At 45.6% G+C, this 27,829-nt stretch overlaps 1 protein-coding gene across 1 annotated transcript in view; it reads left to right on the top strand.

Moving 5' to 3' along the window:
* Nucleotides 1-27,829, top strand: part of MDGA1 (MAM domain containing glycosylphosphatidylinositol anchor 1) — a 192,345-nt gene that overhangs the window by 37,659 nt on the left and 126,857 nt on the right. Inside the window, exon 2 of the mRNA XM_065401807.1 lies at nt 26,110-26,249. Coding sequence (XP_065257879.1) covers nt 26,110-26,249 — 140 coding nt within the window. The remainder of the gene's footprint in view (nt 1-26,109; nt 26,250-27,829) is intronic.

Genomic DNA, 27,829 nt, shown 5'->3' with positions numbered 1-27,829 from the left:
TAAAACTAGACTGGACACAATACTAGACAACATGCTGTGGGGAAACAATCTGCGGAGATGGGTAGGTGCAAAGGGCCTGTGTGACTCCTCAGAACTGTCCCTCTAGCCTATCTGAGCTTCACCAGTTAACACATTGAAACACCCACCCACCCTGGTCTCATTTTGATCTCCTTGGTGGCTAACCAGAGACAGCTGGCACCAGAAAGCCCCATGTGACCCAATGGAACTCCAGTGAAAGAGGGATTAATAATCCTTTTTAAAACGGCTTCATTTGGCTGTCCTGTGGATTCGTGGCTGTGCCTGAGAGTTGTCATTGCTACCCCTGGAGTCGCAGACATGGAACAGCGTGCATATCCCCTTCCACCCAGCGCGGGGAGGGGGGCATTAGAAATGGGAAATAGATCGCAGCACTGAGCATCCAGAGGGCTATTTTGTTTAGTGTGTGTTCTGGGGCCACTCAGCCTTTCAGCATCTGCTGTGTTCAGGAGGCAGCTGGTACTCAAGCAGCTAATGAAATTGCCACTGATCTCCCTTCTCTGGTGAGAATAATTCTCCAAGAAGATCTCTGAAGGCTCCTGTCTCCCCATGCAGTTTGTAAGCTGTTGGCTTTGCTGCGCAGCAGTTTCTGCATCCACCTCTGTGGGAATTAGCGGAAAGCTGGAATGGTGACAGCCTGGAATGGTTCATGCTGGAGTTTGGTGTCTGTCAACTCAGCAGCACTTTAATTATACCCCTGTTCCTTTCAGCAGTGTCCCCAGGGAACAGCCTGGGGAGTTCTAGTTCTATCTACACCCCTCACTTCTTGATCTAGAGGGATAACCATTGGCCTCTCTACTCAGACCTTCCATGAGAGAAGCAATAATAGGGATGTTCCAAACACACAGGCACCAAGTCTGCCAACTTGCTTTGCATACAAAGCATTCAAGTACTCCCTGGAAGAACTATCAGATCATGACATCTTTTGATGACTGTTGATATGGGCCATATTTGAACCACCAGCCTTGGGATGATAGACTCCTTATCCCAATCCTTTGAGCAAACCAATTGACCTGCCCTAGGCCTGGATTGGAGACAGTGTCCTAGAAATGAAATGCCTCCATTGTTCATTTTCAGTCCTTTGAGTCACTCAGAGGATTCACTGAATGCCTTTTGCTTACATATAGATATTTATTATTTGTACTGCTGTAGGGTCTAAGTGGTGCAATGACGGACCAGTACACCATTGTGCGAAGTGCTGTACAAAACCAGAACAAGATGGGCCCTGTTTATAATCTAAGCATAAGACAAGAGGCAACAAGTAGATACAGCAGAAAGACAGGAGGAATAGAAGGAACCAATGAGACAATACTGGTCAGTAGGCTGGGTAGTTGTCTCACATAGTAAATATATGTCTCTAGAGTTGGCTTCATGCATTATATTAAGCTAAAAAGCTAGCAGCTGTTGAAGTCTAGGACAGGTAGCTTCATGCCACACAGGAGACTTGGTTCACGCTCTGCAGTGTGAGTGAGATTTCTTTTCTGTCCTTACACTACTCCACATCAATGGGCTGGCAGTTGGAGACTGGGAACTTGGAGCGCGGTGAAAGTAGCACAGGTTGCTCTGAGTCTTCAGTGTCTTCCAGATCTGAAACAACTGCGAGCTTCATGCTCCCCTGACATACAGCTTTGTCTCCCTCCATTTAATTCCTCAGTCAGTGTTTGCTGTTTAATGGGGTGTGAGGCTCAGAGCTGTTCTTCCTGTGCCTTGTTCTGTATTCTTAATTGCGAAGGGATTCTTTTTGGGGCACTTGCATGTTCCAGTTACCCAAAATCAGTTTTAGGGTTAATGCATGTTCATTGCAGAAGCAAGCAAGTACTTTGTACAATCTTATAAATTGATGGTATCCGCCTTAATTAACACCGGGTGCTGAGCTAGCCATCCACGCATCCTTCTTATTGGCAACAGCTGAGACTTGCTTTTCAACTTTCAGTTTTATTAAATCATGTGTTGCACAGAACAATAAAGCCCCGATCAGATTATGGAGCATTTTAATCTTTTGCATATCTCTAGCACATTTCATCTGGTGATCTAGGATTGTTTTACAAACATTAATTATGAAACTGCATAACCCCCCTCTGAGGAAGGTAATAACTGCAATAATACTTAGCACTTACACAGGGCTTTGGATGTACAAACAATTATCTTTAAAATTGAATGCATGGCAGTAATTATTGTCATTCTTGTTACACACATGAGAAAACTGAGACACAAAGAGGTGAAGTGTCTTGGGCAGGGTTATTCATCAAGTCAGTGATGGTCAGAAATAGAGCCCAGGGGGCGTGACTCTAAATTCCTGGCTTTAGTTACAAGACTGCACGTCATTCCTTGAGTTGGGTCTGAATGATGAAGTCTCAGGGTGGCATAGATAATGGCAACTACACATTCACTAGCAGGACACAATCTGTACTTGAGCATAATACTGGATTCCACTTCTTCTGAACTTTTTGTTGAGTAGTTTGGTATTTCCAGCTTCTTGGCCAATAAAAGGTCCTTCATCTGGGTAATCGATTGTCCTTGGTGCTAGATGGTATCAAAGGGTGACTTAGTTGGAATATTTTTGCCATTTCAAGACAAGATGAATCCATTTAACTTGTAATTTAGTGGGTTTCCCAATTGTTTCCCTGTTAGCATTTGAGATCAAAAGAAAAAGCAAGGTAGAAAAGTTGACCAATGACTAAACTTTTCTCTCCTTAAAAAAAAAAAAGGAGGGGGGGATTGTGGGACATGATCATACAGGGTAGAAGGTTGAAAGGTCAGTCATTGCAATGCCTGGGTCAGTGAATTCCTTTCCCAGGCAGTCAGCATGCTGCGTATTATCATTGCATTATGAAGTGGCCCAATCTCTGTCTCACCTGTGGCTGCAACAAGGCCAAACCTACCTTTCTTCCTAGCCTTTGTCTATGTAGAGTGTAATCTCTTCAGGGCAGGGGCTGTCTCTTGCTATGTGCCTCGCACCATGTGTCCCCAATCTTGGCTGGGGCCTCTAGGTGCTGCTGTAATAGTACTACTAATGAATCTTTCCTCACGTGCACTTTAACTATGCTAATCTGAAAATAAGGTAGACAACCAAATTTGTCCCATCTAAATGGAGTAGGCTGATTGGTGCTTGAATGATCCGTGGGGTATCTGATTACTCGTAGAACAAGTACTGGAGAGTGAATTCTATTAGCAGGGAAAAAAGCAGCTAGGCTTCCTCCAGCTCTGGCCAACCCCAATGCCTTCATTAGGCAGAGCAGAGATGGTCAGACTGAAGCAGCAGGAGGAAGTAGATATGAATAAAATGATGCTCTCATTGATGTGACTAGGGGAACTAGTTATGGTGAAATAAGAACTGACCAAAACCAACTCTTTGAGGTTCAAATAATTGGATTCCCTTTTTAAATCTCCTGCACTCTCTGGCCTTAGCCAGAACTTGAAGTGCTGAAATAACTGACCAATGGACCATCTATTTCATGAGAGACTGTTCTCTGTAGACTTGTAGCCCAATTTTGCACACCAAGAGATTCAACTAAACACATGTTTTGGGACCTTATCAACTTTTTCCTTCTTCAGACTCATGGCTCACCTGTAGTCTTTAGGCTTTTCCTGTTCTTTGGGGTCAGCCGCTGCCAGAGCACAGAGAGCCCTTCAGGAGGGCTCCTTGTACAGGCCTTGAACTAGGAACAGAGGCTAGGTTTGGGACTAGATCTTCTTCCTGCTTCTCCTCAGAGGCCAAAGGACTGTTGTTTTGCTTGCGATGGACTGTACTAGATTAGCCCACCGACAGCCACAGACCCCAGAAGAGTTTTTAAAAATCCCAAATGTATGAATATCCAATGAAACTCAAGAAAAATGATATTAAAATATCCCTAGGTCTTAGCCTGCCCCTGGACTTGCCTAACTAGGCCAAAGCCTTTTCAGTTACAGACGCGAGAGTAGAAGACTAAAAGCCTTTGTCTTAAGAAATCCTGTGTTTCCGTTGCTTGCCTCTCAAGGCTCTGCCTGTCAGCATTTCAGTCTCGCTGAGCTCCATTTCTTCGGTGTCAGAGATCATCTTGCTAACTTTGATGACTTGTCATCTATCTTCTGGCTTCTTTGATGCCGCCAGGTGAGTCCCAGAGTCATCTGTTGTATGAGCCACTTGAGAATGGTGAGCTTGTGGAAACGGTATCTTGGGAAGCAAATTAATTTCTGTCCCTCTTCCCAGTGCAATAAGCCAGTTGACAAATACTCTTGTTTTTAAACGCCCCACGCACACGTTACCCCTTTCCCAGTTTCCTCTTGGAGGCCCTAGCATTTCAAATGATCTTTTGCTCTGCACAAGTACCAAGTAATAAATTCATAACTTTGCTTTGTATATCTCTTGCTCCAAAGCCCATTTGCATGGGTCTCCCATGATGGGGGGAGGCTGTGTCAGTGTCAACCAGCATGCCATCCCTTTTCGGTCTCCACTGTAAAGGTGTTACATTTTCCCACAATTCCCCATTTTTCAGTATGTATCAAATGTTTCATGATGGACAGTTACAGATGGACAGTGATGGGAGAGGCTCAGATTTGGTGTGGAGCTGATGTGCTCTCTCAGAATTGCCCAAAGCCATTCCCAGGGACAGAACAAATGCTGCAATATTTTGATAGTTAACAGAATATACACAGACTGTGACTCCAGTTGTACTGAGCAATAGCCCCAGGTACAGTGATGACTGCAGAAGGCCAAAGCAGATAAATAGGTCTTTAAGAAACCAAAAACTGGCCAGGGTTTCATCACTTCTGACATCTCTTGGGAGAGCTGCTCACCCACAGAGCGTTCCTTCCTCCCCCAGGGCTGAGCAATGACAAGCAGAAATACAGGCATAACTGGCATCTGCACAGTGAAAGCAGCATGGCTAGCTGTTGTGCACAGCTGCATGGGAACGTATGGAAAATCTATTAATTGGCGTCGGGACACAATACAAACAGTTTGTTATGGTGTCAAGGATATTTCATTGCACGATCACACTGCAGATGTGAAGTGATGCAAAATGCTACATGTGTACAGATAGCTGCACGGGGGGGAAATCCAGCCCCTTCTGTATTCTCTTATAGTATGCTGAATGGTATGGAACGATGCCCTGAGTTTGTGATCAGGTAAAGAAACATCCCATTCCTACAATTGTTCAAAAGGGAGATTAAGGTAGGAGTCTCAACTCTGAATTTGTGACTTGTGAAATATAAAATCTCAACTTTAAAATTGTAACATGCTAGCTTTTGGGCATGCATCCCTGTTCCTCTACTGGGTGTGGAATGCTAGACATGCACAAGTGTGTCTCATAAACCATTTGCTGCTCCACTTAAAGGGACACTCTCCATTAGTTCATGACACAGGGAAGGGGGCTATGCTTTTGGAGCAGAAGGACCTGAGTTCTGTCCCCACTAAGGATTATAAGTCCCTGAATGTCCATAGCATGTATGTTTGTATGTCCCATCCCAAGCGAGCCTCATATGCCACAGAAGCATCTTGCTGGCTGATGCCTCCTTGTCAGTGTCGTGTCGCTGGGCCTTCTCCTCGGTTGTTGCGTCTCTCTGGGTCTTCCGTGGCCTAGCCCTCCGGCCAGGTTACTTAAAAGTTCAATCCTCTTCCAGGGCATCCAAGTCCAGCTGTAACTGAACAGACCCGAGGCTGGCTTCTCCCAGGAGACCTCTTTAGATTCTCTTCGCCCAGCTCCTCCTGGGCCAGCAGCAAAGTCCTTCCAAAGCAAAGAGAATCACATCAGCCTTTCACAGAGCAGCAGGTTCCAAAGCTTCTCCCTGGCACCCCTCGTTAGAATTTAATATACATTGGCCCTGGGGCTGCCTCCCTGGAGTCTGGCCCCTTGTTCTAGGGGCCACCACAGGAGCTGATCCTCCACTCTTGTGGCTTAGCTCTTCAGCCACAACCCAGATCAACTGGTCTCCTCTACAGCCCATTCAGAACTGCTGGGCTTCATCTCTTTTAAGTCCTATATCTAGACCAGCACAGGTGTGGCAGGGTGGGGCTAATGAAACAGGCCTGGCTAGCCCTGGGCATCTTGGCTGTGAAAAGCCACCCTGTTGTGGTGTGGCACTGTGGTGGCCAGGGACATATTAGTTGCATTGACTTGTGTGCATTATGGAGATGCTGGTTGCAGCTCCGTCGTTAAGGTTGAGTTTGACTTTACACTTAAAACAGGGATTTAATCTCTTTGTTATGTATGAAAAATGCAGCATACCCTCTCAAGAATTACAGCACTTACTCTTTGAGCACAGAACGAATTTACCGAGCACTTACAAGTAAATCCATTAATTAATTTGAGTTCAGATTAATTTTAAAACGATCCTTTTAAGAAATTTAACATTTGTCAGTCTTGTCTTTGTCCTGAATTATCTTAATAATGGAATAGCACAGACTATTCAAACGTTACATATAATTAAAATTCATTAAATCTTCTGCCTGGATTATATTTGAAGAAAGTAGGTTATAATTACAATAATTGTTAATAACTTAGTTTATCTAATTGTTCTGAGTATATGGGATACAGACAGGGTCAGGTCAATAGCTCAGGGATGTTTTAATTTCCAAAACGAAGCATTACAAAACCAGGAAATTCAGAGTTAAGATTACAATTAAAAGAAATCCAAACTAGTTGGAGTATGGATACGCACAGTTAAAACCCCCGAACAGCCTTACCTCTGCCCTCTCTTACTGCCATATCATAACCTTGCCATTATGATTGAGGGATATTAGTGCTTGTTGTCCCAGATTAGATTAAAATTGATTTTTAAAAATGCTATTTCTCTTCCATATGTTTCTTGACTCATGGCATCACTATAGGGCAGACGTAAGTGTGCATTTCTGTAACCTGACATGTCTGGCTTTCTTTAAGTGTAACTGAATTTCCTGCGTGTGTAATGTTTGCTTTACGGATAATTACAGCAGTCCTGTACTTTTTTTTTTTTTTACCCTTTAATTTACTTTTGTACCTTCAAGTTTAATACCTTTTAAACCAGGACAAGAACCAGTGAGTTCAATATTAAAAAGCTGACTGCGCCGCTTTGCATTGTGGTATCCCAAATCCCCACTAGCACAGGAGGCAACTCTTATGGGGGAAGTTTTCTCCCCTCCTCCCCCCGATCTTTATTTAGAGAAGAGGGGAAGTGGGGAGAAAATAAATAATGGACAAAGATGAATAAACTCCCTGAGATTGTGAATCAAAGCCTCTGGAAATGCCTTTGTCTTTTTAAGGCAGCAGGAGACTTGTACAGTTTCAACTTCAACCCCCTTGGCCAAAAGACCCAAAAGAACTCAGACGAGAGCCCTTTAAACAGATACCTGTCTAGCACTCCTTTGACTTTTTTGCTATAGCTATTTAAAAGAGAAAAGCCTTTTAATATTTAAGCACCATTAACTTGGCTGAATTATTAAATGTCAATTTACATTATGTGCATAAAAGGATCAATAAACAAAGAGAATAAAACAATGGACTTGGCTGAGGTTAGGGAGATGTCAGCTCCTCTTATCGGAACGGGAGGGCTCTGGCTATTCATTATTGGCACATGAGAGGGAAGGAACTGGGGACTGCACAGGACTCTTCACACCAAAGGCTTTGCAGGGATTTAAAGGGATGCTATCAAGATGAAAACTATTTGGCTTGGTTTCCAGGGGTGCTGAGCCTCCACATCCCCCTCAGCCTCTCTGGAAAATCGACCAGCTTTTCCTTTCTGCACTTCCACTCTATTTACATGGTGAAACTGGGCTGCGGTGTGTGTCTTTCTGTTTTTTGATAATTTCACTGCTGATAGTTGCTTTTGGGTTGGAGTTTCATGTGCTGGGAGGGTGGGTGGGGAAAACCCAGTGAAAACACCAGTTTTTGTTTAATAAAAAAAAAAATTCTGAAACTCTGTGACAACATTTTTCTGTTTGTGACTGAGTTTAGTGCTGAATTAAACACTCCTGGAGACTTAAGGCAGGTTTTGCCATTAAAACATCGGACTGGAATGGGGAGAGGAACTGGAATTCCCTGCTCTGTCACAGATTTTCAGTGTGACCCCTTGTGCAAGTCATTTCATCTCTTTGTAGCACAGTTACCCCATCTGGCAAAGGGTGGTGGTGATACTTCCCAACCCGACAGCAGCAATCGCAGGATAAAAGCATCCAGATTTTGTGAGGCGCTCGGGTAGTACAGGGACAGGGGCTGTCTGAGCAGATAGAGCATTCTGTTTCCACACAATGGGTAGAGCCTGGGCAGAGGCAGAGCAGGCTTTCCCTGCACCATCCCCAAATGTGCCTCAGTAATCCTGCCCTGAAGGGCCAGCGTCTAGACGTCACAGGGGGGTTCATTCTCTTTCGCCTACTCTCTGCTTGTGCTTCTCTGCTAGGGCTGCCAGCAAAAGGACTGGTTAATGCCAGTTGTGTTGGGTTTGTGATGTGAACACCGGCCCCTCTGGGAGCTGGTTTGAGATCAACCAGCTTTCCTCATGCAAGCCGCAAAACACTCATCAGATAACAACAATTCGGCTGCTATTGACCTGGGCTGAATTCAGACCTAGGTACCAGTGTGCTTAGATCCTCTGTATACACCATGTCAGACAGAGTGAAATGCTCCGTCCTTGCCGAATACCGGTCTGCTGCAGAAAACCCTGATTGGAAATACTTGAATTTAAGGTAACGTTTTTGGTTCCAGCTATTTCAGGCCCTAGTGAGGAAAAAATGGAGGGTTTAAACAAATTCTGGTTGGCATCTCCTTCTCCCCCACCTTCCCCCTGCCCTCCATTGTAGGGGTTTAAATGGCTTCTGACTTTCAGATAAGGTATGGTCCAGCAGTGGGTAAACAGGCCCACATGTTGAATCTTTCCCTTTCAGCTGTAAATTGCAGGTGAACCTGTGTGGCACATATTCAATACCTAGGCGTCCCCTCCTTCCCATACCTCGTTTATCTGTACCTCTCCTTCTGAGACAGTCACACTGTCTTAGAGCTGACACTGAATATACTAGGAAATGTAGAAAATGAGTGTCCTCCAGCTCTCTCTGCAGAAGGTCCCTTGCTTTCTTCTGACAACTCTCTTCTCCTTCTCTCCTCCCTTCCATCTGCTATCCACTTCTTACATTTCTTCTGGACCCCGATCTCCACCTAGCTGGAAGAGACTGGTCCTTTATTATTTCTCACTTCGAAGGACATTGCTTGATTTGCATGAAAACTTTTGTATTCCTATTCAATTTAGGGAATTCATAGATTAAAAATGCCAGATGGACCACTGTGATAATCTAGTCTGACCTCCTGTATAACACAGGCTGTAGGGCTTTCCGGAATTAATTTCTGTTTGAACTAGAGCATATCTTTTAGAAACCTATCAAATCTTGATTTGTTTTTTTGAAGCCTCCTTTCCTTATTTGTAAACAAAACCTATGGTTTGGGTCTCCTTTATTTTGACCTTGTTCTTTTTAAAAATAAACCTGCTGGTTGAGTCTGTACCTGTGTGTGTCTGTGTTTTGAGTGTGCACATGTGATTGTGGTGGTCAAAGTTTGCACTTGTCCCCAAATGTTCTCAGCGCTGCTTGCCAGGGAACCATGTATGGTACTGTTCTCTCTTTGCCCTTTTGTTCTCTTTCCAACTTGGAAGTCACAGCTGTTGCCTGATGACTTTTTATATGAAAAGGAGCCCATACTCCCTCATTGATCAGGTCACATGCACCTTTGCTGCTAATCCAGTCGACAGATGATTAGCAAATTGACATTTTCCTTTCCCTTTTGAAGGGCTGAAGGCTGCATGTGTGTGCTTGCCTTTCATCTCTGTTAAATGGTCCAGCAATAAAACAGCAGCCGGAGTTTCAAAGTGCTCTGTTTTCTGGATCCGTAGCCGCAGATGTCTTTGTTGGAACGTCACAGTTGTTGTACCAAAGTGTGTGGTTTTTGTTTTTGTTTTTGTTTTTTTTTAAGGGAAAAAAGAAGAGGAAATAAAACAAATGGCACTAGCAGTGACCTTGGGAATGAGCTGATCTCAAATGCAGGGATGACGGGAGAGAGGCAAAACCCTTGGGATGGTTAAAGCAAAACACACTTTCCTACAAAGGTTATTAGCAACAAGTAACAGTTTTTCTTAGGACATTCATCTACTGAACTCTGCTACCTGCATTGTCCAGTTACTGTGCACCTGGCTGACTCTCAAGACTTGCAGCATGTATCAGTCACCGCCATTGGGAGGGGAAGGAGAAGAAAGACAGGAAAGCAGAGGGCACGAGATTTGCACAGAGCAGCTGGCTTCTAGCTGAGTCCTGTTCAGGCCCTATGGGTTTGGCCCTTCCGGCTCCCCAGGCACAACTGTTGCTGTTGGATCATTTGCAGCATGGTGGTCAATGGGAGCAGAATGGACCTGCTTGCTTGCCATGGGATACAATGGCAGTATGTTGAGATGCAGACAGCAACCTAAGAGCAGGATGGCTCATGAAATGAAGGATCTTTGAGAGGCTTTCTGACCGTTATCATTCGGTGCCTGTGTGGAGGTGCCTGTGTGAAATGAATAGTTGGGTCTCAGCCCAGCTCCTACTGGGCAGTGGTGCCCATCACAAACCACCATCACTACTAGAATTAATTGCCCTCCCCCCTGTTGGCAGTCTCCATAGAGAAGCCAATGATTGAATAGGACATGGAGACTGGACTCCCCCTTTCCTCACTAGAGGAGATTCCTCAGGGGATGAAGCACATAAGCAGGATGGATGGATGAGCGAGGGAGTGCGAACTTCCATGCTGTTCCTGGCCTTTGTATAAAGAGAAGTCCCCAGGCTCCAACCCTTCACCAGTGCTGCATCTAATTGAAATGTTTTAAAAAGTTAAAAAAATTGGTTTGTAATTGCAGCTGGAGTGGAAACCAACTGGGACGCGGCACATCCTCTGCTGCATCCCTTTTACTTTGTGGCTGCTACAGCAAGATACAGGGATACAGCAAAGCTTTGCTTCTGCAGACAGGGAAGCAAGGCCCAGGTAGTGAAGGAGGACTGAATCCTTTCCATGGCTGGGCTCAGAGGATGAGACATTCTTCTTTTCCTCCCGTTATTTGGAGTCTATGAGTATAATGTGGCTGCGTAACAGGATCCGAATATAGCTAACCTCTGCAAACAGTATTTAATGCAAGAGAAAGCAAGTCATTTTCCCGACCTAGAGAATTGCACTAGGGATATAAATATTGAGCTGCTGCAGGCCAAAGGGAAGGGATGGTCCTGCTTTGATAGTTAAATATTTCACTGAAGTCCACAATATCCTTCCTTGTAAAACAAATCTAATGCCATTGCCCCAAAATCGAACCAAGCCTTCTGGTGCATCAGCCACCCTCTCTGGGGCATACATTCTGTGACTCCTGCTGTTTTTTTCTCCTATTTGTTTTTGTTTTTAAAAAAAGAGCAATATCTAAATGTTTCTGGAAGACTCACTGGTGATTCAGCGGAGGGTTCTCCCAGCATGCCGCTGGGGCGATGTTTTGCTGGAGGTTCATTGTTTGGAGATGTAAAGCTAAGGTTCTGACCACTTCTGAGTCTTAAAGAGCCCATGCCACTTATAATAAGTGGCTAGCTTGCCTCCTGGGTGATTCCATTCTAATCCCTAAAATTCCTCCATGCAGTTTCCATCAGAAACAATATTCTTCACTTGTTGTGTAGTGTTCTGGAGTGTCAGGCAAATGTTGCTTTGTGCACCGCCGCAACAGCTAAGTTTCTGTGGTGGGTGGAATGATTCCTGTTTATTTATGTAAATGCCACAGAGGCATCTGGCACTTTCCAGATGAAGTAAAGCAAGTTCCCTGCCCCCAAGGTACTGTATTTGTAATTGAATATAAGCAGGCAATCCAATGAGCAAAGCTGGCACTAGCACATGGGGTTCAGGGTGGGATAAGATGGCTGGCATGCTGGGAAAAGAGACGTGCTCAGCAGAGCTTTGCTTTGTTTTGCACACCCTTTGGGTTGTGATCGTTAGTGTTATCATGTTAGATTAGTGTAATGGTGGCTTTGTTTTGTGATCCTCTCCTGAGTGGGGCCAGCCATGCAGAGTACCAGAGTCAGGGTAGTGCTGGAAGGGTAGTTAAAAGGAATTTAGGGAAGTGGCTTGGTCAGTGCTTAAAGAAGTGGAAAAAGTGGAGGGTCTATCATTTTCTACAGAAACGAGTGAACCACATCTGCCTGTCCCCCTAGCCCCGATCTGTTCTCTTCCACTTCAATGCTGCCCCTCCACATCTGTTCCCCACCCCCCTAGCCTCACCTCTGCTCCTCTTGCAACTCCAGGGGCTCTTCATCCCCTCTACCAGGATGGGGAGGCTGCAATGGGGGGGTGTCTTTCTCCCCCTCCTAGACAGGGGAGCAGCTCCAGGGGCTCGTCACCCCTTCTGCTAAGGCTGTCCACCTCTGAGATGCAGGAAAAAAAACAGCCACTGGCTACCCACCCACCCACAGAAAAGGTCCCAGTGCCAACTACAGCTGATTCTCTCCCGCCCCCCCCCAGTCATGAGCCCCATCTTATCCCCACCCAGGAGCCCCTGCCTCCCCTATCCTTCTCACCCCTCCCCACTGGTGAGCCTTGTGTCCATCCCACTTCCTGGCCCTCAGTGCTGAGAGGAGCAACCATGGTTTCGATGGGTTGAGGGCCTGGTGTGCAGAGCAGGTGCCAGCTGCACAGTAGTTACAGGATTGCTGCGTGTGCACACAAATTTCAGGGAAGATTAGTCACAAGTAGAGAAGAACTTGGCACATTAAATATTTTTGCCAGCAATTGCCAAACCAGGACAAAAAACTGGCCAGGTGGCAGCCCTGCCCTGCCCCTTCCCAGCCCAGGTGTGCAGGGAGGGGAGCAGAGGAATGGTCCCTGTTGCTCACAGGAGGGGAGGAGGGCACGGAGCTGCTCTAAGTAGCTGGACTCTTTCTGTTCTCTCCTCCCTCTGTCCTGAGAAGAGTTTCTGAGGGGAGGGGTAGACAGCATTGCCTGCTTCTTGCAGCAGCTCTGGTTGACTGTTTAGACCTCCGGTGGAGGGAAAGTGGCCAGTCAGAGGAAGTTTTCCTCCAGGCAAGTCTGAAATGTGCTCCTCAGTGACCCAGGAGAAATTTTATTTGCAAGTCTGCCAGCTGTTGTAGTCTGGCACACTTTACACAGAGGAGAGCAAGGTCACTAGGTCCCCAAGAGGCAGTGGTTTTCCAGGCAGAGAGGGAGATGTGAAAGAAGGTCCAGAGCAATGAGTGGGAGGGAGCATGAAGACCCTGAAACTCTTATATCTCCAGAACTCCCGCTCTTGGCATCTGGTCAGTGAGCCTCTTTTCCCCCCAACTCCTGAGAGTAACCCAGCCCTCTTGGTGTTAAGGGTCTGAGACCAGCTAGACTCAGAAGTACTTGACTGCTTCAACTCAAGGCTACTCCTGCCTGGGACTCTGAAAACCCTCTGTGACGGGTTCGGTCACAGAAACCCCCTTGAGGCTGTCACCTGACGTGCTGGAATTACCTCTGAGCCCATTTTCCCTGCCAGCTTGGGACTCCAGAACCCTGCCTTGTTGAGCCAGACACACTAGTCTGCTGCAACCCAGACCCAGGTCTGGTCCACGCCCCCAAAGCTGCAGACTTTACCTAAAAACAGCTCAGCAGGTTACCTGTCTCCAGCACTGTAAAGGAGCTCGGCCGAGGCTCGTCCCTCTGCGGGGCTGTGGGGTATCCCATCGCTTCGCAATAGTTCGCTATGGGCCCAGGTCCTGGGTCAGGGCGGGGCAACAAACAAACAGTCAGGAGCTCAGGCCCTTAGGCAGGGGCTGAGCGTCTGGTGCGAGGGGGAGACTGCCACCCACGAGTTGGGTGGCAGGGGGGACACAGGCCCACCCACTCCACTGCGTCCCAGCCCGGGGCCCTAGCAGCGGCAGAAGACTCGCTGCTGTCAGTGGGGATCCTGACCGCAACACACGGACATTGGTTCTGGCCCTGCTGCGGCCAGGCCAGGGTCAGCTGCCCCCGGGCTACTTCCGGACTCCCCCTCGTACAGTATCTGGATTAGGGCGGTGTCCTCAGAGGTTTCCAGGACCATCGGTTCCTCCGGGTAACTGGCGATGGGTAGGCCTGGCTGCTCCTCGGGGTAGCTGGCGAGAGGCAGGCTTGGCTGGCCTGGCCAGTCCTCGGGTTGGCCGTGGCCTGCCGGCGTTCCCCAACCCGGAGCTAGACCACAGGCATCTGGCCTCTCCGGTGGCTGGCGTTCAAGTGAGCTCTGCAGTTGGGCTTTTCTATTTCCTGTCCTGCACCGTGACCTCTAGGGGGCGGGCGCAGGATCCACTGGCTCCGCCCACGTTGGTGCTAGGGGAGGCTTGTCCCTCCGCGGGGCTGTGGGGTATCCCACCGCCTTGCTACAAGCACCCAGACATCCAGCTCCCAATGGGATCCAAACCCCAAATAAATCCGTTTTACTCTGTATAAAACTTATACAGGGTAAACTCATAAATTGTCCGCCCTCTATAACACTGATAGAGAGATGCACAGCTGTTTGCTCCCCCAGTATTAATCACTTACTCTGGATTAATTAATAAAAGTGATTTTATTAAGTATAAAAAGTAGGATTTAAGTGGTTTTAAGTAATAGCAGACAGAATAAAGTAAGTTACCAAACAAAATAAAACAAAACACGCAAGTCTAAGCCTAATACATTAAGAAACTGAATACAGGTAAATCTCACCCTCAGAGATGCTCCAATGAGCTTCTTTCACAGACTAGTCTCCTTCTTAGTCTGGGCCCAATCCTTTCCCCTGGTACAGTTCTTGTTAGTTCCAGCTCAGGTGGTAACTAGGGGATTTCTCATGACTGGCATCCCCCTTTGTTCTGTTCCACCCCCTTTTATGGCTTTGGCACAAGGCGGGAATCTTTTGTTTCTCTGGGTCCCCACCCACCCTTCTAAATGGAAAAGCACCAGGTTTAAGATGGATTCCAGTACTAGGTGACATGGTCACATGTCCTGTGAGACCCCAAGCCTCCATTCTTTCTGGCCTGACTCACATGAACACAGGAAGGCTTACAAGTAAACAGAGCCATTTGCAACAAATGGTCCTGGTTAATGGGAGCCATCAAGATTCTAAACCACCATTAATAGCCCACACTTTGCATAGTTACAATAGGACTTCAGAGTAATACTTCATATTTCTAGCTTCAGATACGAGAATGATACATTCATACTAATAGGATGAACACACGCAGTAGATTATAAGCTTTGTAATGATACCTTACAAGAGACCTTTTGCTTAAAGCATATTCCAGTGACATTATATTTACACTCATAAGCATATTTCCATAAACATATGGAGTGCAATGTCACACCCCTGTTAGGATTTAACTCACTGTCTGGTTTGGCAGGGATCTCCTCCTAAAGGTGTCACTGGGGCAGAGCTGCAGAGGAGGCACCAGGCACCCAGGACTTGTTCACAAGGCAGTGGTGGTAGTGCTGACCAACCAGACTCCACCATTAAGAGGTGACATGAAGACATCGGCCACCTGGCTTCAATTAGATATCACCTGCTGCCTCCTCCCTTTCTTCTATTTGCATTGCAGAGTTAATTCTGACAGACACAGCCCGGTCTTTCTCCAGCCATTAATACACTATTGATTCGCAGCCCTCATGACAGTATTAATGGACACTGATCGTATATTATTATTTCCATAATCAGCCTCAAGCCGGAGTGAATTTTCCTTTGCAAATGCTCCATCGATATTGTGCCCAGCTTTCTGGCCTTCTGGGGAAGGAGCCGGCCTGATTATTTGTTTTGTTTAAAGTTTCAGTGGAGCCTCTGGTTTCTATCATTAATAGCTTAATCAATGACACCTGCTGAATAATGAGAGAATGCCTCCCTGCCCCCCCTCCAAACCCCCCGCCCCAAACCTTCCTTCCCAGCATTTGCCATCCCTTCCCAGGGCTTGTTCTTGCAGACCCATTTTCATGACTATACAAAATTGTCCCTTTGTGCTAGACACCCCTGCTCCATGTTTGTCTCTGCTCGCTATCCTGAAATACTTGCATTTCCTACAATATTAGCGCAAACCCGGCGTGTTGTTTCTATTCACTTTATTAAAGCCACAGTAACACCACATCTCCCATCTTTTAAATTTTTTAGCACAAATTTATTTGACTGTGTATATCAGAATTATCTTAACTGCTTTCTATAAGTCATTTATCAGGTCTCCCTTGAACCAATGACCATCCAACTTCTATCTTCGCTGGCTCTTATTACTTAGAGGAATGATGTCATTTTCATGTTCTTGCTGCTCTTGTTGCTGCACTGTATCATTTTTTTCTTTCAGCCAAGTCTGATCTTGCAGGTAACAATTGCAAATGTCTCCGATTTCATCTATACGCTTGGCCATTATTAGTCATGACATCATAAGATTGAGGTGCTACCTCTTTTGTTACAGTGGCGTTCTGAGCCCAATTTCTACCATTATAGATATGTGCTCAATCATTTGGTTTCAAATAAGGTAGTTTATGCAATCCTCTATCATAATAATTCTTTTGATACAAACTTGACTGATATTTATACTTATTCCTTTCCTTATATCCTTTTTGAAAAAGCATAGGTAATCTGTTTCTACATTTCCTGTTACATAACAACTGTGCAGGTGCTAAACCTTGTCATAATGGCTGTGTTCTATAATTTAATTTAAATCAGTATTGATTTCTTCAGCTTTTATTAGTAATCTTTTTTATTATTTTAACACCATTTTCAACTTGTCCATTAGATTGTGGGTAACGTGGACTTGATGTAATATGTCTGAAATATATGCTATGCAAAACTTTTAAACTCTCTTGACTATGAAATTGAGGTCCATTTGCAGTCATTGCCCTATTGGGACTATCTCGCATTGCAAAAATTGATTTTAATTTTATTAATGACTTGTTTGGCACATGTGTTTTCTAGTATAGATATTTCAGGAAACTGTGAAAAATAATCAAGAACTATAACATATACATATCCTTTATATTCAAATAGATCTAAATCTACTTTATACCAAGGTCTTAAGTTTTCTTGAATAAATGTCAGAGGTTGTTTAGACTGAGTACATCTATATTTTTGATATTATCAATGGCTTGTATTCTTTGTGAATCGATCTGTAATCCCTGATTAGTCAGTGTGTCTCCTAGAAGCATTAATTCTTGCACTCTAAATTTACATTTATTTGTGTTAAGCTTCAATCCTGCTTCTTTTGCTCTAGATAATGCTTTAGTTAATCTTATATCCTGCTCTTTTAAAGTTCTTCCCCATATTCTTATGTCATCTATGTACACTTGTGTGCTACCTATGTTTTCAAAAATCTTTTTATTGCTCTATGAAATACGTCTGGAGCTGAACATAAGCCAGAAGGTAATCTTTTTAAAACAGTAATGTCCAAAAAGGTGTGTTAAATGCACATAGCAATTGGCTTTCTTGCTCCAGTGATATTTGCCAAAATCCATTTGAAGCATCTAAAGAAGAAAAGTATTTTGCTTCTGACACTTGTCCAAATATTTCTTCCCTGGTAGGTATTTTAAAATGTTCCCTTTTAACATACTTAGTTAAGTCTTCTGGATCTAAATATAAATGTAAGTATCCATCTTTCTTTTCTACTATTACTAATGAATTCACCCACTCAGTTCGCTCTTCCACTCTTTTAATTATATCTAAATTACCTGACCTTTCCAATTCCTTTTGTACCCTACTTCTTAAAGCTAAGGATATTTTTCTAGTTGCATGTATAACTAGTTTCTTTGTTTCATTTAACTCTATTTTATACATTGTATCCAATTCACCAATGCCAAAAAATAGTTCTGTAAATTGATGTTCTATTTCCAGTGTTTCGGAATTTTGAATAGTCTGAGTTCTACCAGTTAGATCTAGAGAGAAACGTGTTTCTAAACTTAAAATAGAAATATCTTGTCCCTTAACTACTACAAATCTTATGCTTTCTCAATTGCCTTTAACTAAGACCTGTAATTCACTAATACTCATAGCTTGAATTTTTTTCACCACTGAAAGATTGTAAATTGATATTATTTGTTCTTTCTACAGGTTTTACTTTAGACCTCCTATAATTTCTTCTGAAATTACAGTAGCTTTTGCATCTGTATCTATTGCATAGAAAATAAATGTTCCATTAGAAGATAGTGTAAGTGCTCAATTCTCCTTGTAATTTACAGAGTGACTTGGTTTCAGAATTCCCAGAAACCAGTTTTCCTCATCTGCAATGTTAGTTCTGTATTCCTTACTTGATGTCTTCTCTGATACTTTTGAATTTTGAACCAAATGTAAATATCTACGTTTTTTCAGACTTTTCTGTTTACAAACTTCTGTGAAATTATTCTGTTTCTTGCAGATATGACAGGTCTGACCATATGCTGGACATTGTCTAGGTTAGTGCCTCCTACCACATCTAGAACATTCTTTCATATGTTTTAACTTTAACACTCTATAGACTTGTTTGTTTCCTTTTCCTTAGCAAGTCTATATTCACGTCAGTTTGTTTTCTTTCTAAAATGTGCAATCGTTGTTAATTAAGTTCAGCAGTTTGGCAAATTCTCGCTGTTTTTTCTAGATTTAGATCTGGCTCTAACAGTCTCTTTTGTTACACAGATACCTTTTTATACCCATCATCATTTGATTCCTTATCATGGATTCAGATTCTGGAAATTACATGTCTGACTTCTTACTTTTAGATCCGTTTAAAAATTATTCAAAAGTCTCTTCCTCCCCTTGATTCCTTGAGTGAAACTGAAATCTTTCAAATGTTTCATTTTTTTTTTTTTTTTTTTGGTAAACAGTATTCCTCAAATATTTTTAAGACTAAGTCCTAGTTGGCTCGTTCTCTAACATTAAGCTCAAATGAATTAGATAATGAAATTGCTTTTGTACCTGCAATATTCAAAAAGATAACAATCTTTTGCTCATCTTCCTTATGAGTAGATCTGATTGCCCTCAAAAATAAATCAAATTCTTGTGTAAACCTTTTCCAATTTTTCTGCAGCATTTCTTGACATTTTGAGAAATGTGAGAACTCTTAATTGATCCATCTTATTTTGTTCAAATTTGTTTTCACTTCTGAGTAACTCTTACCTCAGTTTTTTTTAAACTTCTTCCAGTTTTTTTATCACTTCCTTCACTCCTGTTACCATGTATTGTTTTATGTTCAAGTAATCCACTAGTCTTAATAATAATAATTCATAGCTAATAATTTAACAGATCTTTATTAGATACATAGTTAACATTGATTGAGTTGAGTTAAGATGCTCTGTAGGTATCAGTCTAACCTAAAACCAACAGCCTTTTCCCACTTTCCTCTCCCACACCCTTTAATTAGATATAATTAAAGCCACAGTGACACCACAGCATGTTACCTAGGTCTTCGGGTATGTCACTGTGCCATGTGTGCAAAGGTCTCTGTGGTTGCTCTGAACTCTATAGCAAAATTGGGGTAAGACTCTGCCTATTGCTGCCAAAGCAGAGGCTCCTACCACTTGAGAATCTTCCTTAGCTGTTAACAGTATAGGGCTTATGACACACAGTGGAGCAGTAGTAATTCCATCCCGGAGAGGGTGGTGATACTTAGACTCTGGGTAGCTGATCACAATACTATCTCAGCAAGAAAAATGGAATGATTTATAATTTAATTCCAATAAACCCCTGCACCCTCCATTTGATGCAACATATTTTAGGATTTTTCTGCTTCTTTCTTGGCACCAGCTGCAAATCTCATCCACTAGCTGCCTCTTGTGCGAGACAGGAGATGTGAGAGAATATGATTGGCAGCCAGCTGCCTGGCTCTTCAGGGCTTGAGCAGATGGTGCCAATCGGACTAGAAGTGAGTGTTCAACACTGCCCTCTCCCCACTCCCGTGTTCTCTATAACTCCAAGGAGATTGACCCAGTCAGATCAACAAGGCAGGGAAAGTGCTCTGCCTTCATAGTTTGACCTACTTGCAAAAGAGGATGCTTTATAATCGCACCGGGTACATAGAGAGTCCCGTGACTGGAAAAACTGGTGTCTTGAGTAGTTCTGATGAACTGTGTCAATGAGGAGCAGGAGGTTCTAACCTACAAGGGGCTGCAGGGAGGAGCAAAACAACCCGCTTCACGCCAGACGGGGACGGGACTGGAAGCTGTACTTGACATGTGGATTTTTGGTGCTGAATTAACAGCTTTTGGGGCTGAAGTTCTTTATCCAGGGAGGCAACCCCAGAACAGGTACAGCGAAGGTGGGGGCAGGGCAGCACAGTGTGTAAGGATGAGTTGTCCTCCCAGTCCCCCGTGAAGCACCCTCCGATCTTTCCTGGGATCTATGTTTAGGAGTGGACGGCGTGCTGCGGAGGAGCTGAGCTGATGACACTTGTGGTCTCCTGCTCAGAGACAAAGGAGTGTGTGACCTATCCATTTTCTCTGGCTTGATCCAGGGTGGATGGATGCAGGTTTGCTGCTGTTAGGCTTGCTCCTGAGGCTAAGCCTGCTCATATGGATTTTTCTATCCTTTTTAGAACAAGAATATTGAACATCTGGGTCTGAGGAGCAGACTGCAGAGAGAAGTGCACCCAACAATAGCCCATGGATATGAGAAAACAAAAGGGCAGGTCGCATTTGCTGACCTGGCTGATGTAACTAAGAGCCTGGGGGGATTTTGTGTAAAAACTGTGAAGAACAGCTTATAACGTAAGTCTTGCTCAGAGCACAGCAGACCTGACAAACTCAGCCCCAGGGGAGCTGACTCCAAGCTGATACTGCACTGAACTGCTCTCAGCTGGGAGTTGCCTGGCCTTGGGCCAAACCATTAGGAGCCATTCTGAGCAGGTCTTAGCTGAGAGTCATCTCCTGGCATGCTGAGCTGGCTTTGTTATAAGCTCAGCCCAGCGGGAGAAGACTCCCAGCTCAAAGCAGCTCCTTCAAGCTCCTTCCGGGGGAGGCTCCCTTTTGGTACAGCTGGCAGAACTGCTGTCCTTGGGCCCAGCTCCGATTTCTGTTTGGAGCTTAGCTTTGGGGCCCCACTAGCTTGTCTGGTACAAGAGGAGGGACTTGGATAAAACTTCAGCCTCTTTGGTGTCTGGACCCCAGCCAGCTGACCCAGCAGGTTCTCTCCTCCATGTGACTTGCCCCAGGTTGGTTTTAGGGACCTGTCATGAAATAGTGTCTGGAGGGAAAATGTTGACCTAATATGAAGAAGTTTGGCGTTGTTCCCATGAAGTTGTGTGGTCTGAGTAGTACACGGCCTTGAGTGCACCCTGGTTGTCTTTCTTTCGCTGCCCCAGCCCTCACTGTTCTGTTGCCTCCATCGTTGTACTATCTGAGCCTCGTAAACGTAAATGGATTGATCCCCACAACCCTCCTTGTGAAATAAGGAAGCCATGTCATCCCCTTTTTATAGCTGGAGAACCAGGGCACCGAGAGATTAAATCCCTTGCCCGGAGTTACACAAGCAGTGTGGCAGAGCAGAGAATGGGACCCAGCTCTCCTGAATACCAGTCTGCTGCCTTCCCTACAAGACCATTTCTCTCTCCTCTGCTACTTGTTATTAACATGATTGACCTCTAAAGAGCAGGTATCTCGTAAGCTTCCCACATTATGGTGATAACATTGTACAGTACGTTGCACTGGCATAAAGTTATTTTATTCTCTCCAATTTCCTTTCACTTTAATGTGTAAATATATCAAGTGAAAGGCTAGTTAGAAATCTCAGTGCAGAGGCCAAGCACCCCGTGGGCCAGGCCTTTCCAGAGTGGGAAATATTAGGATGTGCTGTGAGATGGGTAGGTTTTCAAAGGCTGTGTCTTTCCCTGAAAGCGGCTGTGAGTGTCTTGGACTGTTTGCTTTGTTTGGAGCAAAACCCCTTGTGTTGGGCTTCTCTGTGGTGGATTTCTGTCAGGGAGTGGAATGGAAGTGCTGAAACAGTTTTGCTTCGGTCGTTGAAAAGTGGACTGAAAGCCTTGGAGAAAAGACTAGGGACACAATCCTGCCCCGGCCTCCAGCGCTCATTGGAGCACTTCCTTTTCTGCCTTGTGTGGTTCTTTGGGTTTTGCAGACTCAGAGGGGCATCCAGGTTTAGGGAAACCCACCAAACACATGGAAATGTCTCCCCAGGGCTCATACTTTATGGGACTCTCACAGGGAATGATGGAGATGATTGCTTCAGTCCCAAGCACCAACCCCCTTGCCTCACAGTCTGATCTTCCTGTTCCTCCCAGGAGAAAGTGGCTTCCACAAAGCCTTGTTTATTGTGACAGATGCAGTCCTACCACCTGGGGAGGGAGGTAATGCTGTCTACTGTACTGGAGACCTATAACCTTTCTGTGTGCCAAAAACCCCATGGGACCCAGGATGATGTGAAATAATAATACTCCTTCCATGTGAGCACCCTGCGAATGTAATTAATCCTCATCAGACCATTTTACAGAGGGTCAAAGTGACTTTCCCAAGACCATACAGCACATCCCAGCAGAGTTGAGATCAGAACCCAGATCTCACAGCTTCTAATTCTGTGATCTAACCACTAGGATATCTTTCCTGCAAAACATTGAGAGTAGAGTTTGCTCTTGGCAATCTCCCTGCTGTCTCATTGAAGTCAAGACATAACTGATGACGAAGTTTTTTCTCTGATCAGACTCCCATTACGTGGTAGCCAAGTGCTTTCACAAGCCGTCTGCAGATGGTACAGCAGGTTTTCTGAACTCTCCTTTCAGAGACCTGGGCTCAAACTGGGTTTAGAGGACAGATGAAATGACTTGTTGTTGCTGGAGACTCAATGCTGTTACTGCAGGAGAGAGTCTACTACTTTGTTTGGACAAGGATTGATCAGCAGCAGTGGTTCACTCTCCCAAGGGCCTCTCTCTGTGATCAGGGGAAGGGGTCCTGCTGCAAAAAGGCTCAGGCAGGGGAAGCTTCCTAACAGTGTGTGGGGGGCACTGGTGCCTCAACAGTGCCCCTCCCATACCGCCACTTCTCCCTGAGGCCCTGCCCCTCCTTCCCCCCACCCCCGTTGCACTTCCTTATGGCTGGTAAAAAGGGGGAGAACCAGGGCCCCCAGCGCCAGCACACCTGGGCTCAACCAAGTTACTGATACTTACCAATAAAGCTAGAAATATAGTCTTGCTTCTGAGCTCTATGGAAATCCACTAGACTAGAGAGAGCTCTGTGGAGCGGCAGAGCAAGAGAGGACAGGGAACATGTCTTAGGGACCGTGTACACATGGAAATGTACCAGCATAATTATACCACTATATAACTCCCCTGTGGGCACTCTGTTCCAGAATACGAGTGCCTTTTTCTGATTTAGCTTATACCACTTCCAGAGCAACATCAACTAAACTGAAAAAGGCACTTTTATTCCAGAATAAGTGTGTCTACGTGGGGAGTTATACCGGTATAACTGTGCTGATAAAATCCTCCATGTAGTCTAGCCTATAGGGACTGTCTTGGAGATAGGGCTGGCAGGCAGGAAATGGTTAATCAGAGGAGAGGAGCAAAAAAAGCAGAGACTTCAGTGGGGCATTGACCAGAGGGAAGACAGCCACCGAAATTAGAAGATCTAAAGCGAGCTGGACTGTACAGTAAGCAGGGTGCACAGAGGAATTTAGGGAAACATTTAAGTTAAAGCGACAGAAGCTGAGCTGTTACCACAAGCTAAAGAGCTCTGAGACAGGAAGGGTCTGTTGGAATGCAGGCAGCCCAGCTTCAAGGAGAGAACTCAGGGTAAGATTGGGGTGGGGGTGTGTGTCTCTGTTTTAATCCGCAGTGGAGATTCCTCCCGAATCCAGAATTGGGCGCAATCAGCGTGACTGATAGTCGGTGCTGCAGAGCCAGGATTGAGGTGCCCTGGCAGGTCTGGGGCTGGGGCTGGGAGCCCAGGACTGGAAGAGCAGAGCAAAGGACTTCAGGTCAGCACTGAGGGGACATGGCAGAGCTGTGTATGAGAAGACTGCACCACCTCCTCTTGCCCCCTCGCCCCTCACTAGCCATGGTGCTACCAAGCCCTTTCTGTTTCTTAAAGTGCTTCCACTTTCTCCCCTCTCCCGACACGGTTAGCGAATAATAATCCCCCATCCTCTCGGGAAAGGCAAGTCTCTCATCTGCTCAGTCATATCAATGTAGCTTTGTGTCTTGGTTTCAGTGTTTTAGTTTTTAATGATAAGACTCTTGTGAGAGCTATCCCAGGAGATCTCTCTAGACGCTATAGGCAGGGGAGGGAAGGAGCAGCAGAGATGAGCGGCCATATATTTGCTATAATATCATTCCAATAAATGCATTGATTCTATTAGCTCACAGTTGTATGGACAATACTTATCCATGTATTGAACTAGAAGGAGAGAGGAGACAAGGTGATAGAGGGGGCGTGATCACCTAGCACACAGACCCTGTGCAGCACTACAGCCTGCATCTTTGATGTGTTTTATAAATGGTCACCTATTGGAACAGGGTAACCAGTCATTGAAATGCAACCCTTCTTCCCAGTTGGGGGTGAGAGCCCCCTCTATTTTAAATTAGCCTAGTTTGGCTAATGACAATGGAGCTGCCCCAGTTTACACCAACTGAGGATCAGGGCTTTGGTCTGAGTAACACAACTGCAAACCCCCTTTTCCACTGTCCAAGCCCAGCCTGGTCTGGGCCTATGCGGCTAGTGAATACAGAGCTGACTGTTTAGAACTGCACAAAGCAGTGCTTTCATTTCGCACTGGCTAACAATATTTTGATTTTTCATCCCTGGTGGCTGCCTGGTGATGGGATCCGTGGCTTACTCCAAAAGTCCCTGCACCTCAGCAAACTTTGTGCCAAAGCTGGTATTTAACTCTGCCTGCGTAACGCAGTTTCCTTGCAAACCCTGTGCTCGGTTTGGAGAGTTTTTATAAAACTCTTTGCTTTAAGCCCTTTCTTCGTTTCCCTCTCAAAGTTGTCCTGTATTGAATTACACTGGGGGTGATAGGGCTGAGGAGCTGAATTCACATGGAAGTGCTGCAGCAAGAGGGAGACATATGCCCTGAACTAGTAACATCTGCAGGTTTATCCATTCCTTAAAGTTAGGCTGCAGTTTTCTCCCTGGCCAAGCACGGGTGTCCCATGGGGATGCGCACAGTCACATACAACACTCCCCAGCTGCTGCAGTGATCATGAGCGCTCTCAACATATGGACTGGATGATTGTTGATGCAGGTCCTCTGAAGCCAGATCTTTTTATATATTCCCCCTTACTACTTGTAGAAACGGCTCCTATTCCTGTTGATCAGGTCTGACTAGTAGGGTTTGAGGTGAGGCATTGGTTGGTTTAAGGAATTGGTAATGGGATATGGAGCCTTTCACCTTCACTTCCCTCTTGGGGGGGAATCAAAAATCTTTCCTTTCGGATGCTGCTGCATTGGCCTCCGTGAAAAGCGTTGGTGGTCTTGGTTCAGTTCCTAGTGTGGCCACAAATTGGCCCTTGTTGGAGTCTCAGCAGAAATCTCAGGGGTTTAAGGAACCATAGAGAAGGAAGTCCTCTCTCACCCCTAGAGGAGGATCCCTCTAGCACAGGGCTGAAGCATGTTGATGTGACAGCATGGGGGAGACTTGTACCTACCGTGGCCTGTGCTGTAACCTGTTCTGGGGATAAGTACTAATAGCCAGTGCTTATACAGCTCTGCAGAAGCCCTTTGGAGTGACTGGCTGATGAACTCTCATAACCCCACTGCAAGGTATATCACAATCATAATCCCTCTTCTACAGGCACAGAGCACTCCTGATTTGACCAGGTCACACAGCCAGTCCCAGACAACACTCCTTCTCAGAGCTAGGAATAGAGTTCAGAAGTTCCTGGCTCCTATTGATCACTAGTTTACACTATCTCTCAGTGTACTCTAGTCTTCAATCTCCAGAGCTGCTAATCCCAGTTTCTTTCCCCCAGATTAAATTCACTGATGCCAGGGAAGGGAGGAAATTCCCCAGTTTTCAGAGCAATGATGCCCTTGCCTCTCCAGTACTGAGATCAGTCTTGCGTTCACCTTCTGCAGCCCAGCAGAGGCTGCGTTGCTCCCAGGGCGAGGTGTGGCAATTCCAACAGCTTTGTGAGGACTTGGATTCCACCTATACGTTGCTGGCATTCCCTTTTCTAATTAGTACTCTCTTTCCTAGCTCCAGCTCAGGCCCAGATCATCCATGCGGGGCAGGCCTGTGTTGTGAAGGAAGATAACATCAGTGAACGAGTGTACACTATCCGGGAGGGCAACACCCTGGTCCTGCAGTGTCTGGTCACGGGACACCCACGGCCACAGGTAACCTTTCTGTAATGGTAGTCACCCGCACCCCTGTGCTTCTCTGTTGGGTTCACTCTAATCTTGCCTTGTAGAGGAGACATTGGGGGTGGTTGGAGGACACCTTTCCCCACTACCTTCACTCTTCTACCTTTTTGGAGGTAGGTTCCTCTCCTCTCTTTCTCCCCTGGCTTTCTGGGCAGCAGCTGCAACAAAAGAAAGGGCTGAGGAGCAGAGACACTGGATGAGTGAGTGTTCTCTGGAGCTAGGGCTGCGGCTTACAACAAGGCTAGAAGTCCTACCACAGTACAGCATATGGAGATTCCCCCGAGTACTAGTGGGAACTGTGTTTTGGGAGCAACAGGGCCTGAGGTGAAATATTGCCCAGTTCTGCCTGTGTGCTGTATATTGGTAGCACAAGGCTCTCTCCAGAGCATCTATCATTCTAATGGGCCAGAATGAACTAAAAACATGGGCTGTGTTGAATTCAGGCCTGTGTAGGTAACACTAGAGACTCCAATCCTCTCTCCACAGGACAGGCACCGCTTGGACAGGGGTAGTGCAAGCTTCCCCTTCACACCTCACCAACGTAAGAGCGGAGTCGAACCTCTATGGCCTGTTCAGCCTTGGCCTCTCAGACCAGGCCAGCAAAGGGGATCACTCAGTTAGGGTAACATTGGGGGAGGGGGCATTTTTCTGATTTGGACATTTGTCCATGATGACCTGGACTGGGACCCATCAACTCATTTCATACAGTGGACACCAAGCAGCTGCCAGTGGTGGTAATTTTTGATTGCTACTGTCCAAAACTGGATTCAGACCCATGCCGTAGAGGTGAGAGGACTGCAGGGAAATTCTTACATAGCAGCTGATGTGTGTAAATGACCCCAGAGCCTGGGTAAAACTGTGGCTAAACTTGGGCCTTTAGGGCCAGAATAAACCCTGGGGAGTGAGTTACACTGTGAAGGAAGCTCTCCGGGGGAGGGTTATAAGAGGGTTGGTGAGAAGCTCAGCGGTTCCTGCTGCCCCTGCAGCAGCCTTGCCAGCCGTAGGCACTGATGCTGATAAGCTGTAGTTCTGTGTGTGCCAGTCACCCCTTCCCTGCACTAACTGACCAGGTGCTACTTCTCTCTTGGGCCTTGGCTGGTAGGAAATGACAAAGGGGAGAGAGCAGCTCGGCCAGAAAATTCAAGTTAGAATTAGCCAACAAAATGTCTTTTAAAAAACAAAAAGATGGTGACAGTCTGAGCTAGGATGTTGGGCAGCCGGGCCACTCAACAGAGCCTCTTGTGTGTCCTTATGGAGGATCACCTAGCCTAGGCACGTGGGCACACTGATCCCGTGCACAGTGGGCAGATCCTGGATATGCAGAATAGAGAGAACTGATGCCCATGCTGCCTGGGAGCATGCAGAGCATGCAGGCTATGTGCAGCTCATGGGCGCTCTGAGCCTGGCAGGACTAGAGAACATTGATGTACCATTGGTGCATACAGAACACTGCTGCACAAGAAGCTGTGGCATCCCCAGAACCTGTTTGTTTATGTGTAACACTAGCACGTGCAGAGCCCAGGTGTGCACATGGGACACTGGCGTGTATGTCC

Source organism: Emys orbicularis, chromosome 3, assembly GCF_028017835.1.
Source record: "Emys orbicularis isolate rEmyOrb1 chromosome 3, rEmyOrb1.hap1, whole genome shotgun sequence".
NCBI classification, from domain to species: Eukaryota; Metazoa; Chordata; order Testudines; family Emydidae; genus Emys; species Emys orbicularis.
The sequence above is the reverse complement of the archived record's forward strand: the minus strand, read 5'-3'. Positions and strand labels throughout refer to the sequence as shown.